General features: G+C 42.1%; 2 protein-coding genes across 3 annotated transcripts in view; one reads left to right on the forward strand and one right to left on the reverse strand.

Annotated features, from left to right (window-relative positions):
- The first annotated feature begins 1,026 nt into the window (after nucleotides 1-1,026).
- Nucleotides 1,027-2,954, forward strand: LOC117925208 (cytochrome P450 CYP73A100-like). The gene is made up of 2 exons (XM_034844143.1): nucleotides 1,027-1,935; nucleotides 2,044-2,954. Exons 1-2 carry the CDS (start codon nucleotides 1,073-1,075, stop codon nucleotides 2,777-2,779), a joined length of 1,599 nt encoding a protein of 532 aa, XP_034700034.1. The 5' UTR covers nucleotides 1,027-1,072; the 3' UTR covers nucleotides 2,780-2,954.
- A 125-nt stretch (nucleotides 2,955-3,079) lies between these two features.
- LOC117925207 (DExH-box ATP-dependent RNA helicase DExH10) overlaps nucleotides 3,080-13,806 on the reverse strand; it is a 29,509-nt gene continuing 18,782 nt past the window's right edge. For both annotated transcript variants that reach the window (XM_034844141.1, XM_034844142.1), the window contains exons 14-17: nucleotides 11,124-11,272; nucleotides 10,936-11,031; nucleotides 4,105-4,197; nucleotides 3,080-3,519 (exon numbers count right to left, since the gene is read on the reverse strand). In XM_034844141.1, coding sequence (XP_034700032.1) covers nucleotides 3,409-3,519; nucleotides 4,105-4,197; nucleotides 10,936-11,031; nucleotides 11,124-11,272 — 449 coding nt within the window. In that variant the 3' untranslated portion in view covers nucleotides 3,080-3,408. The remainder of the gene's footprint in view (nucleotides 3,520-4,104; nucleotides 4,198-10,935; nucleotides 11,032-11,123; nucleotides 11,273-13,806) is intronic.

Consider the following 13,806-nt stretch of genomic DNA (forward strand, 5'->3'; position numbering starts at 1 on the left):
TTCAAAGGTCAAAGAAATAGCACGGTGGAGATTGTGGCAGGCTCCACCATTCTTGAACTCAAAACTCACACGTTTTTCACTTGTGTCTTTTTTGAAAACTGACCAAAGTTTTCACTGATTTCTCATTGTTCATAACTAGTGCCACCTTTTCTCTGGGAGAGGAGGCTTCAGCCTTGTCCAAAAGGTTAATTTTGGAATATACTGTCACTAGGGCTAAACACTTTGCATGCTATATTTGTTACTTACAATAAAGATATTGAATATTTTTTACTTGACAATTGAATATTATAATATTTTTATTTAATAAAATAAAAAATATTAATGCCTTTATATTTTATCTTTATCACAATGTAATATTGATAATATCGAAGATAAAATGATGAAATATTTTAATTTTTTTAATTATTTATATATAATTTTAACTTTTTATCGTAATTTAAACCTTAACCATACCGTTAAATCGTCATCAGATAATTTTTCTAATTTAGTAATCGATTCTCGGAATATATCAGTTATACCCATCATTTTAATATATTTCAATTTTATTCTAAAGCATTCATAAAATACAAGAAATTGACTAGTCAAAAAAATGTGATCATATGTATCTCACCCAAGATTGTGTTATTACTTTCATTCAAAAACATGCTCACTCTATTTATGCTGATGCAAGCAAAGACTTGATGTGGAAGAGGCATAGCAATTATTTTATTTTGCTGACATAGCCAGGATGTGGGGCATCCGAAACCTTGTTTTTCCTTTCAATCAATTATAAAATGGGAAAAAACCGAGATGATTCAGCAGTTAGCAAATTGGTCCAAGCTGGAGGCACTCCACCTACCAACCAGTCAACCACCCCATTTTTTTGACTTGAACAAGGGATTAATGCATTCTCCTACCCTGATTCCAAGAGGGCCCATAGATTTTCTCAAAACCATTGCACCACCAACTCTACCAACCCTCACGAGATGTCAGTTGTCACTCCTCTATGTATATATATATATAGCTCCATCCGCTCCTCTGAACTCAATCCACAGATTGCATACACACAAAAGAAGAAGGGGAAGAAAAAAACATGGCCCATCTTCTCAATAAGCCCTTTTTTTTCACTCTTGTTACAATCATTCTCCTCTCATCCACTAGGTTGTTGGCCTCCTACTTGCCCATTTCTCCCAATATAGCACGTTTTCTTCCTTTGGCTCCTCTAATTCTGTACCTTTTCTACTCAATTTCCAAGCGCTCCGCCTCCCTCCCTCCAGGGCCTCTCTCCATACCCATATTTGGCAATTGGCTCCAAGTTGGGAATGACCTGAATCACCAGCTATTGGCCTCCATGGCACAAAAGTATGGTCCGGTCTTCCTACTGAAACTTGGGTCAAAAAACTTGACAGTGGTGTCGGATCCCGAGCTGGCTAGCCAGGTGCTGCACACACAAGGTGTGGAGTTTGGATCCCGGCCGCGGAATGTGGTGTTTGATATCTTCACGGGGAACGGGCAGGACATGGTGTTCACCGTCTACGGCGACCACTGGCGGAAAATGCGTCGGATTATGACTCTTCCATTCTTCACTAACAAGGTGGTGCACCAATACAGTGAAATGTGGGAGGAGGAAATGGATCTAGTGGTCGATGACCTGAGGAACAAGGAGAGTGTGAAGAGTGAAGGCCTGGTTATCAGGAAGCGTCTGCAGTTGATGCTGTACAATATCATGTACCGGATGATGTTCGATGCCAAGTTTGAGTCTCAAGAGGATCCTCTGTTCATCCAGGCCACGCGGTTTAACTCTGAAAGAAGCCGGTTGGCTCAGAGTTTTGATTACAACTATGGAGACTTCATTCCTCTGCTTAGGCCATTTTTGAGAGGTTACTTGAACAAGTGCAGGGAGCTGCAGAGCAGTAGGCTTGCATTTTTCAACAATTACTATGTTGAGAAAAGAAGGTAAACCATGCATGTAATTCATTGGTTTTTCAATCAACATGCATGTCAAATGTACAGGCTCTGAAATTTAGGAGTTTTGACTCTAACTCGTTTCTTTTGTATGAACAGGGAAATAATGGCTGCTAATGGAGAGAAACACAAGATCAGGTGTGCCATTGATCACATAATAGATGCTCAACACAAGGGAGAAATCAGTGAAGAAAATGTGCTCTACATTGTGGAGAACATAAATGTTGCAGCTATAGAGACTACTCTGTGGTCCATGGAATGGGCCATTGCTGAACTGGTTAACCATCCACATGTCCAATCCAAGATTCGGGATGAAATCACCACCGTCCTCCAGGGGGGTGCAGTCACTGAATCCAACCTCCACCAACTTCCATACCTACAGGCCACAGTGAAAGAGACCCTCAGGTTACACTCACCAATTCCCCTCCTCGTACCCCATATGAACCTTGAAGAAGCTAAGCTAGGCGGTTATACCATCCCTAAAGAGTCCAAGGTGGTGGTTAATGCCTGGTGGCTGGCCAACAACCCCGAATGGTGGAAGAATCCTGAGGAGTTCCGCCCAGAGCGCTTCCTGCAAGAGGAGTCTGCCACAGACGCTGTAGCTGGTGGGAAGGTCGATTTTCGCTTCTTGCCATTTGGGGTGGGCAGGCGGAGTTGCCCGGGGATCATACTCGCGCTCCCCATCCTAGCCCTTGTGATCGGCAAAATGGTCATGAACTTCGAAATGAGGCCTCCAATTGGGGTGGAGAAGATTGACGTGTCCGAAAAAGGAGGCCAGTTTAGCCTGCACATCGCCAACCATTCTACAGTCGCTTTCACTCCAATCACCGCATAGTTCAGTCAAAAACTTTGGATAATAGTTTTTGTTATGTTTCATCGTTCAGTTATACTTTACAATCCCCCCTTTTTTTTTTCTCCATTTGTTGCCAAAAAGTCATGCTGTTGATGTGTAAAGGATGGATACCGTTCTTTCAGAGTAAAATGAATAGAATAATTTTGTGTTTCAGAAACGACGGAAAAAGGGAAAGGAAAACCTTTGGATGCTTGGAACTTCCATGGACCAAGTAGAACCTACTGCTTCTGAGTTCCCAAGCCAAAGACCCCACGAAGGGTCACTCTCATCATTCATGAAAGAGACAGAAATTAAGTGTTGGTATTAACAGCTATAAACAGCAAAATCCAAATAAAATATGAATGTAGAAATTACTCTGTTATTTGTTGTGTTCTTTTCCAACGTTTCCTAAATTTTGCATGTATACAATGTGGGTTAAATGGGTCAAACAAGAAAATCTACACAATGCTGCAAAAACGGAAACTCAATGCATTTGAAAAGAGAAGGCAAATGGAACCATTTATGTCGGTTCACGGTATCTCAGATGGCAACTCAGCACTTCCTACTGCAGAAGGAAACTTCTTTCCCTGGAATGCATACGCCCTGAACCACAAAAGCCCTAGAAAAACATCTTATAGATACAGGGAATTTGCAAACATAATACCCCGACGAAGGCTTTCACTGGCAGCTGCAAACTTGTTCTCTAAATTAGCTTCTCCCACAGCATTAGCAGCAGCTCGCAACTGAACAAGGCCCAGGAAATCAAAAATCCAGAAAATGGGATTAGTGCACTGTCTTCAATTTTCAAGCTATCACTATTCAAGCACAATTTCACAAGCTGTGTAAGTTCAGTTCATCAACAAACATAGGTAAGAAGAGGCTGCTCAAGAAATTAACAACCATGTTCAGTTGGCCTGTTCAAGGGAAAACTGACTCCAACATACTTAAAAAGGTGAAATACTGGGTATTCTGCAATGCGGCATTGACAATAGGACCACTTAATGTTTCAGTGAGTAGTCTGAAGAAATTGCTACCTTCTGTCATTCTAATATGTTTCAAGTTTTTTATTATTTTTTCATTCTTTTACATTGTAAAAACTAGTTTTCAAACATCATAGTTTAATGGAACTGCATTGATACTGTGACAACTCTGGTACTTATAACCATGGATTCGATAAGGAATTTTCTTTTCTTTTGTGCTCCTCTTTTTTTCTTTTTCTTTTTCTTTCTTTGGAGGCAAGTACAATCATCATAAGACAGTCTTATGTACACACTGCCCTCCTTCACAAGGAGAAGAGAATGAAGCTTCCGAAGACTCAATCAACATACCTGGTTCAAAAACTCATCGAGTCTTCTAGCACTTCTAATGATACTACCCTCAAAGATATCAGTCATTTGTATAACCTCTGCAAAAGTTGCACCCTGGACAAGAAACAAAAGGAAAACAGCTGAATGCTAAACTAACTGGGAAAAAGGAAAGAAAAGAAAAATAAGAAAAATGAAAACTCTAATAAAAAAACAACAAAGAAATCCTACTAACTAAACCATTTTCAATCACCCAAACCAGGACAGCTTGACAAACTCATAGAATAAGGAGTTTTTTTTTTTTTTTTTTGATAGATAAATCACAGAAAATTTATTAGAAGAAGGGAGCAAGAAGGCAACCCGAAGCATACAAGGAGTATACACAAGAAACCCCTCAACAAAAAAGCAAACACTCACCAACCCTCGATTAGAACCCAACCAATCAACAAAGTTAATTAAGGAATGGGGTTCTCCATCTAAACAAGACTTAGACCAAGAGAAAAGATTACAAACGAAGGAGTTTTTCAATCTTTGGATCGACAAAGCCTCATTATCAAAAACTATCATATTTCTTTCTTTCCACACCGTCCAAAATAAACAGAGAAGAGCTGCCCGCCAAGTCTTTCCACGCTTCTTGTCCACAAAGGAAGCAGACCAACCAAGGAGAGTGTCTCTAACCGTAAGCGGAAGGACCCAATTAACACCAAACAATGAAAACACAAGATTCCACAATACCCTCGCCTTGGGGCAATGAATAAGGATGTGGTTTATTGTCTCCTCTTCATCACAACACAAGAAGCACCTGTTTGCTAAAAACCAGCCCCTCCTTTTGAGTTGATCTTGGGTTAGAACCTTCCCCCAAGAAGCTTCCCAAGCAAAAAAAACCCACCTTTGTAGGCACACAAGGGCTCCAAATGATTCTCCAAGGAAACAGGACTGAACCACTAGAATCAAGAGTATTGTAAAGGGATTTTACAGAGAAAATCCCATTCTTAGAAGCATTCCACAACACTCTATCCTCCATCCCAACAAAAAGCCTCTTTCCTTGAAGGAACGAAAGGAGACTCACCACCACCTCCATCTCCCAATCGTTAAAGGGTCTAGAGAAACAAGGATACCATCCCCATGCATCCCCCATAGAGTCCCAACAATCCGCTACCCACACATCTTGAGAGACCGCAAAGGCAAACAAAGAAGGAAAAGCCTCATAAAGGGGAATGCTTCCACACTAAATGTCCTTCCAAAATTTCACCCTTCTACCATCCCCTATAGTGGAAGAAACGTTTTTAAACATCAGAACGCCTTCCTTTCTAATTTCCTTCCAAAACCCCACCCCATAGCTCTCCCTAAGCTCACGAGAAATCCACCCCCACCTTCTTCCCCGTACTTCCTACTGATAATAAGCCTTCAAAAGGACTCTCTTTCAACCGCAAAGCGCCAACTCCATTTATACAACAGGGCCCTATTGAGAATAGAAAATTTTCTAATCCCCAAACCACCCTTCATTTTATGAGAACGAACCACATCCCACTTCACAAGATGAGGCCTCTTCTCCAACGCACCCCCACCCCAAAGGAAATCCCTTTGGATTTTCTCAAGCCTCAATCTAACAACTCTTGGCATACGCAGCAAGGACATAAGATAGATCGGCATGCTAGCCAAAGTGCTCCGAATGAGAGTGATTCTCCCCCCCTTGGAAATGAACTGCCTCTTCCACAAAGCAAGTCTCTTCCACATCCTTTCTTCCACACCATCCCACATAGCCACCGACTTATGAGGAGCACCTAGAGGTAGCCCCAAATAAGTGGAGGGGAGAGAACCCACTTTGCATCCCAGTTCAAAAGCCAAAACCTTAGCGTTCTCTACTCTTCCCACCGGCAGAATTTCACTCTTGTTCAAATTGATGCTCAGACCAGAAATGGCTTCAAACCACATTAAAAGCCAGCTTAGAATAGCCATTTGTTCTTGGGAATCCTCACAAAAAACCAACGTGTCATCCGCAAACAACAAGTGAGACACTTGAATCCCACTGCCACCCCTACCCCTTAACCTGCAACCGGTCAAGAAGCCCCCCCTAACTGCTCTGTTAATGAGGCAGCTTAAGGCCTCCATTCCTAAAACAAACAAGGGGAAATGGGGTCCCCTTGCCTTAACCCTTGAGTGCTCTGGAAAAAACCCGCAGGCGATCCGTTAATCAAAACTAAGAAAGAAGCAATGGAGATGCACCACCTGATCCAACCAGCCCATTTCTCCCCAATACCCATTTTTTGCATCACTGTCAACAGGAAATCCCAGTTAATATGATCGTAAGCCTTCTCTAGGTCCAATTTGCATAACACACCAGCTTCATCCCCTTTCAGCAGCGAGTCTATGGCCTCATTAGCAATTAATGCAGCATCAAAGATTTGCCTTCCTTCAACAAAGGCATTTTGGGTAGGAGACACCACCTTACTCACTACCTTCTTCAACCTATTAGTTAGGACCTTGGCGAGAAGCTTGTACAGGCCTCCCACCAAGCTGATGGGTCTATAATCGTGTAAATCATCAGCCCCGCCTTTCTTAGGGACTAAAACCAGGAACGTGGAGTTCAGACTTCTAACAAATTTCCCCCTCTCAAAAAAATCCTTAAAGAAGCCCATTATTTCGTCTTTGACAAAATCCCAACAAAACTGCCAGAAAGCAATGGGGAAACCATATGGGCCAGGAGCCTTGTCCCCATTCAACTCTGAGAGGGCCAGATACACCTCTTCCATTGAGATCATCTCCTCCAGCCTGGCAGCCTCCTCACTCCCAATTCTATCAAACTCCATACTGCTCATACTCGGGTGCTAGCCACCAGGATCCGATAACAGGTCCTGATAGGCCCTCACCACTCCCCTTTGAATTTCTTGATCTTCTGAAAGTCAGTTACCATTAACTTTAATCTTTTTCAAACAATTCCTTCTACTATTAGAATTTGTCATCTTATGAAAGAATCCCATGTTCTTATCGCCTTCCTTCAACCATGTTTCTCTTGATTTTTGCCTCCACAAGATTTCCTCCATAATCGCCCACTTTTTAAAATCCTCCCTAGCCTCCTTTCTAGCCTCTAACTCTTGCTCGTTTAAAGCTCTCTGCCTCTCCTGATCATCCCAAAAGGACACTTTGTCCAAAGCCATCCTCAAGTTCACCCCCACTTTACCAAAGACTTCCTTATTCCAATTCTTCAGCTTAACTTGTAAGGCCTCTGGTTTTTCTAAGAGGACAAAACTATAAGACCCACTGTAATTGAAACCTTGCCACCAGCCCTTAAGAAGCTCCTCAAAGCCCTCCTCCTTCAACCACATATTCTCAAAACGAAAAGGAATTAGACCTCTCCTCACCCCACCCCCATCTAACAGAATTGGGAAGTGATCAAACATAGGCCTTGAGAGTGTGCAATCAGGAAGCGATTCAGTCTTGACCTGGATTGGCCATTTAGCCCTCCACTCCACGTATAAGGTCCCCCCTGAAGAGGCAAATCTCTTAAAGCCAACTCATCTAACACCTCCGAAAACCTTCTCATGGACCCAGACAATCTTCCTTCTCTACTACGTTCACTGGGAAATCTAATAACGTTGAAGTCCCCACTGATGCACCAAGGATTAGACCACAGTCCTCGAATGGCACCCAACTCTTTCCAAAAAGGTTCTCTATAACTTTTCAAAGTAGGTCTATAGACCCCCGTAAAGAACCACATAAACCCATCCTCGCAGTTCTTGAACTGACACGAAATTGAGAAGATTCCCACTTCCAGGCCTACTAACTCCAAAACTCTCTTATCCCAGAAAACCACCACCCCTCCAACTGCCCCCCTTGCATTCACAGCTCCCCAACCTAAGAATCTTCCCACACCAAGACTGTGAATAACCCCTTGGGACATTTCTTGAATTTTGGTCTCCTGCAAACACACCACATCCACTTTTTGCGACCTGATTAGGGCCTTAATTACCTTCCTTTTATTTCTGTCATTAGCCCCTCTAACATTCCAAGATAGAATCTTTAGCTTCATCTAACAGTCGAGATTCTAACCCCACCTTCTCTGACCAGAGAATTCTCCTTTCTCGCCCCATTATAATTAATAGACCACTCAAGTTTTTTCAACTCCCAATCAAACTTAGTGGTCCTTGACGAGGCCTTCTTCAGATTTTGCTCACTTCTTCTCTTAGTCCTTAGGAGCAAATTCAAGATTTCGCCTTCAAAACCTTCCGTAGAGAAGCCCAAAAAATTACTAAACCTTGCCAGGCAGTTGTCGTCCCAACGGCATCCATCCAAGTCCTGAAGCAACCCCTCAAACTCCCCTCCCGCACCTTCTCCAGCCACTGGCTTCTCTCCCTTAGAGGCTAGCACCCCATTGCTACCGTCAACCAGAATGATACTCAACGAGGTCTGCTCCTCTTCGTTAACCACGGAAGCCGAACCACCGAAAGACCCCTCATTCAACGTAACTCGTCCAAAAGAAAAAGGAGAAGAAGAAGAGAGATCCCGGCCCCCAATGGAATAAAACAAAGATCGACATACCTGGATGCCTCTTCGCAAACCGCTTCGTCAGTCAAGTGCCCCCGATCCATCAACTGTGAGGAACATAGCATCATTGAGTCTCTCGGCAACCCGACAAGGGGGTTGGCTTCTCCGCTTGCACCTCCACTTGCACCCTTGATTTTGGATGGCGACTGCACAACACGAGCCCTAGGAGGAGAGATTGGGGTCTCGTCCCCATAAAAGGCCCCTTCTCCCTTTGTGACAGCTCGAACAGGCCCATAGGCCTCACCCAACACCCCCTCTCTGTAACTTAAGGGACCTTTTAAGTGAATGGGCCTTGGATCCCGGCCCAAATCCACCCGGCTCACAAGACAAAGGCCTTGGGCCTCCCCACAACTTAAAGCTGAAGGTCCACAGCTAGGCCCACTGCAAGGGCCTGCCAGCCCACATCCAAGTTCATCCAGACTGTTGGGAGAGGACTCCCTACCCCCTCCCACTAGGTCGACTGGACCACCAGCCCATCTTCACTCATCAGTCTCTTCTGCAGAGGCCTCACCAGAAAGCATGGGTGGTTTTCCTCCAGCGAGTGCCACGTCTTGTACCTTCGACTGCAACCTCAACTGCTCCACCTTCTCCCTTTGATTCCCGCAGTAAGCCACCCGATGAGACCCAACAGCTTCTTCGCCTACCCTTAGCCCGCCCTTCCCGGAGGAGCTTCCCACCGGCACCACCTGCGAGAACCAAGGTGAAGATTCCCACCACAGTTGGAGAGAAAAGCATCCCGACCCCAAAACTATATGAGCAGAGTTAGGGACCTCCCATTCCGCACGCTTCACCAGAATCCTAGCCCATTGCAACTCAGACATGGATTTGGTTTCTTCATCCACTGCTATAAATCCTCCGCACCCATCTCCAATTCTTTTGAACACCTCAAGACTCCAGAAATGGAGTGGGAGCCCGACCACCCTTACCCATGCCTCTACGGCATTGGAGATCTTGCAGGAACACCCCACCTCTGGGTTTCATCTGTCCAAGATAAGACAATTTTCCTTAATGCTTCTTTTGCCTCTGGCCAAAACACCCTCAGCCTCTTGAGCCAGCTCAAAATCAAACATCAGAATACCCCTGCCTAACACAGCAATCGTCATCTTCCCCTTAACCTCCCAATTCTGGCGGGACCAGCTCCTTACGTATTCCAACTCAGGTAAAGGGGCTGAGATAGAACCCCACCTCCCTATCAGACAATGTCTCAACTGATCTAATCTTCCACACACCTCTTTTTCCCTTACCTCTAACCACACTGACTCACCTACTCTTCTCGGGGTCGACTTAACAGCATCTACAAAAGACATCGTCTCCACCCACTTTTCCTTCCACTGAACCTTCAACACTCCTTTCGACTTCAACGGAACCTCTGGCACATTGGTAAACTTTAAGCCTTCTGACAGGACCACTCCAAGACCTCTCAACCTCACGGCTAAAGAGTTCCAGCCACTGGCCTGACCCTTCCCTTCAGGGAAAATAATGCTATATCTTTTAGCTTCTATATCTCGAACAGAGCATAGGATGAACCTCCCTGCCTTGTTCAGTTGTCGCTCCATTCTAAACTTTCTGTTTCCCTCCATCCATTCAATAACCCATCTTTGATCATCAACCTCTCTACAACAGGTTTCAACGCCTTCCAAAAAACAACGAAGACTAGCCTCCCCAAATCTAATCCAAGAAGCAAAACCCCTACTTCTCTCCCATATACATCCTTTCAGCTTTCCACCCGAATCCTCAACCACAATCTCAAACAATTTGGACTCCACCACAAACCGACTTCTTCCTCCCCTAAGCATCCTCATCAATTACTAAAGAGAATATATCTGAAGACCTATAAACATCTACATGATCAATCCCATCACTTGCTTTTACACCTTTATCATCTCAAAAATTCATAGAATAAGGAGTTAGTCCACCTCCAAACCCATAAAATAAAAAATCAACCATCTTATCTGTCAATCACAAAATCTTATTGAACAGGCAATGTTTTGGTGACACCCAAAATAAAATCATGTTTTCAAAACAGATGAAGTTTTGGTAATACCCAAAATAATATTTGAGAGAGAGAGAGAGAGAGAGAGAGAGATGCCATCTAGAATATTTCCATTCCTAATAAAGAGAGATTTAATTTGAATCTTAATTGGGAATATATGGCTTTACTAAGCAATTTATTTGGCAGTATTATCCTAAACAGTTTCATTAATAAAGAGCATTCAAAGACTGAAGACAAGGATAAAAAAAAAAATATAAGTTCCACTTAAGGAAAGATGGCATCACTGCACCCTTTACTGATCAAAATTGGATTCCTACCTTTGACCAACAGTAGATCACATCCATCAAGTATGGCCTCGCTGTTGATTCCACGTACTCATCCACATTCACTTCCAATTTGCATTCATGTTGTATCTGTGATCATTTTTAGAGGAAGTTGCTTTTAACATTTTTCATGGTTAAATTGAAAAATAACAAGCAAGAAATTAAGTTAGTAGATAACACACCTCTGCTATTCTTCTTGCACTATCTTGAAGTTGTTGTAATGGTTTAGCAAGTTCTGTCCTCAAATGTATCTGCTCAGTTGATTTGTCTCCTGGAATGAAACAACTTGCAAGAGCTGCTACTTGGTGATGATCCAGGTCATTGAATGTACCTGATTGAAAACTGCTCAGAATCCACAGATACAGATATATGTCCCAATATGAAAATAAGCCACCACGATGGCCTGTCTGATCACTGAGCACCATTTAATGGGCCCATGAAAGCAGGCCTCATTAGCTTCAAGTTCCTGGTCTGGCTTGCACTTGCCCTTGTGGTACTAGCCAGCCCAAATACATGTATAGACCTTTTCCCCCTCTTTTACCAATAAAAAAATAGTTCTTATAGTTTTTCACTAATAAACAGAAGGGATCTTACATGATGAACAGGAAACAAGAAGAAAAATGTCATTTCAAATAGCAGGAGGCCAAATGTGTATATGCACAAATATATAGGAACCAAGTAGTGGTTGCTCTCTTAACAAATCCTATCATTGGAGATCACGGATGTCAATGGAGCGGGCAACCCCCATCCCATCTCCACCCTGATTATATGAATGCATTGCCATCCCCATCCCAAAACCTGAATCAAAGTGGGGCAGGGTGGTTATGGGAAAGTGGATTCCCATACCTACCCTGTCCAATTTAATTTTTTTTCTAATAGATAAATTTTTCCCTTCCCAAATTAACAAATAAATTAATCGTTCCATAAATTTATATATTTTATTTTGTTAAGACATATAAAGTTGCATTTTTCTTTTATATATGTTCAAAAGGGAAAGGGAAAAAAAATGAAAAGGTTCAATTAAATTATATTTTTATTTTATATATAATCAAGGTGGGGCAGGGCTAGGTGGAATAATACCCAAACATTCCCCAACCCTTCTCTATGTCAAAAACAAAATCCCAAACCAAATTAAACCTCCCCCAAAGCATCCTATTAGGAGCAGGATAAGGCAAGTCCTGACAATCCCCGTAATACCAATCTTCTAAAATATGAAAATAATCATTTTTTTAATCGGATACTCTAAAATTAATAGCTTCTCATTTGATCAACTCAATTACCATAATACCCTTAACTAGCATCTCTATGCCTAAAGAAGTTTGAAGTTTTGCCTGCTTGTTCATTTCTACAAAATACGTTAGTTCCAAGTGTTATTTGCAAATGGATATCACCTTCCATTTACTTTCAAACAGCTCTTCGATTTGCACCAAAAGGGATGAAAACAGCTATTCTATTTAATCACATCACTAACAATAACGACTGTGAGACACTGTAATCCCTTTCACCAAGTATTGTCATATTAATGGCTGCTCTCTGTTCAATTGATCCTATCATCAGAGACTACTCCCCATTGCTATCAACCATAATATCTCTCTCCACAAAAGAAGTCAAAACACCTTCTATCGACTATTGTGAAACTGAAATCTTTGTTTAATTTAATCCCATTGATGGCCATAATATAGTCAGTTAACGCACCCTTTAAGCAGTGTGAGGAGTGGTGTTTACTTCTTTTTCCCCCAAAAATACTCTTCCAAGTGTTATTTACAAATTACTATCCCCTTTCATTGGCTCTAAACAGCCTCTTCCAAGTGGTATATACAATTAACTACTCTTCCATCTGCTCTAAAAGAGGGCCTCTAGGCCTCTTCCAATTACAAGTAATTACTCCCCTCCATTTACTCTGAAACAGATGGTCTAATTTGCTCTATGATGGTGTTAAACAGCTATTCTATTCAATCCTATTGCTGACAATCATAATCCTTGTGCCAACAACCATAATCCCTTTTCATCAGACATTCTAAAATTAATGGCAGCTCTCCCCTAATTACTCTCATTGCAGGCAACCATAATCCTCTTTTCATCTAATATTCTGAAATTAATTGCAGCTTTATTTAATCCCACCAGCAACCATAACATACCCTCTATTTATGAGTGTCAAATTCCAAAAAAAAAAAAAAAAATACACCTGTTTTAATTGCTATTCACAAATGAACATCCTCTTTGAAATTCTCTGAAATGGCTGAAAATGGCTTCTCTATTTATCCATTGAAAAATCAATTAACACACATTGCCAGCAACCATAATCTTTTTCATCAAAATTCAAAAATTAATGGCTGCTTTCCCTTAATTAATCTCACTTGTTAGCAACCATAATATCCCACTTCCAATTAATAGGAAAAAAGTAATAAGATGTACACAATTGGATGTGAAGAAAGGGGAGCAACTAAGCTATAAGGTAGGTATACAAGCTACACCAAGCAAAGAAAGAAGAAAAACTAGCAATATCCATTTCCTCTAAAGGCCCAATCATATCGACAAAATCTAACAATGATGACCTCCTTCCCAGAATGAACTCTACTGTCCATGCATGGAGGGTAAGACAACCTCTTTGATCTTCTGGATTGACACCTCTGCCCTCTCAAAGAGCTTTTTGTTTTATTACCTCCGTATGCATCACATTTACATACGAGGGTTGTGGAACACCTCCTTTTCCTTTCCCCTTTAGCAAAATTGTCATGCCATGTTACCAATGGAGCTTAATCATTTCTGGCAACATCCATCTAATCCCAGAAAAAATTCATTGATCAATGAACCTAAGCCCTTCATCCCTATATTGGTTTCCCAGGGAGCCAAACACCCCACTCT

This window comes from Vitis riparia, chromosome 11, assembly GCF_004353265.1.
Source record: "Vitis riparia cultivar Riparia Gloire de Montpellier isolate 1030 chromosome 11, EGFV_Vit.rip_1.0, whole genome shotgun sequence".
NCBI classification, from domain to species: Eukaryota; Viridiplantae; Streptophyta; class Magnoliopsida; order Vitales; family Vitaceae; genus Vitis; species Vitis riparia.

Coding starts and splice junctions, on each gene's coding strand:
- LOC117925208 (XM_034844143.1), top strand. CDS start 1,073: ATGGCCCATCTTCTCAATAAGCCCTTTTTTTTCACTCTTGTTACAATC. Junction 1,936..2,043: donor TACTATGTTGAGAAAAGAAG/GTAAACCATGCA, acceptor TTGTATGAACAG/GGAAATAATGGCTGCTAATG.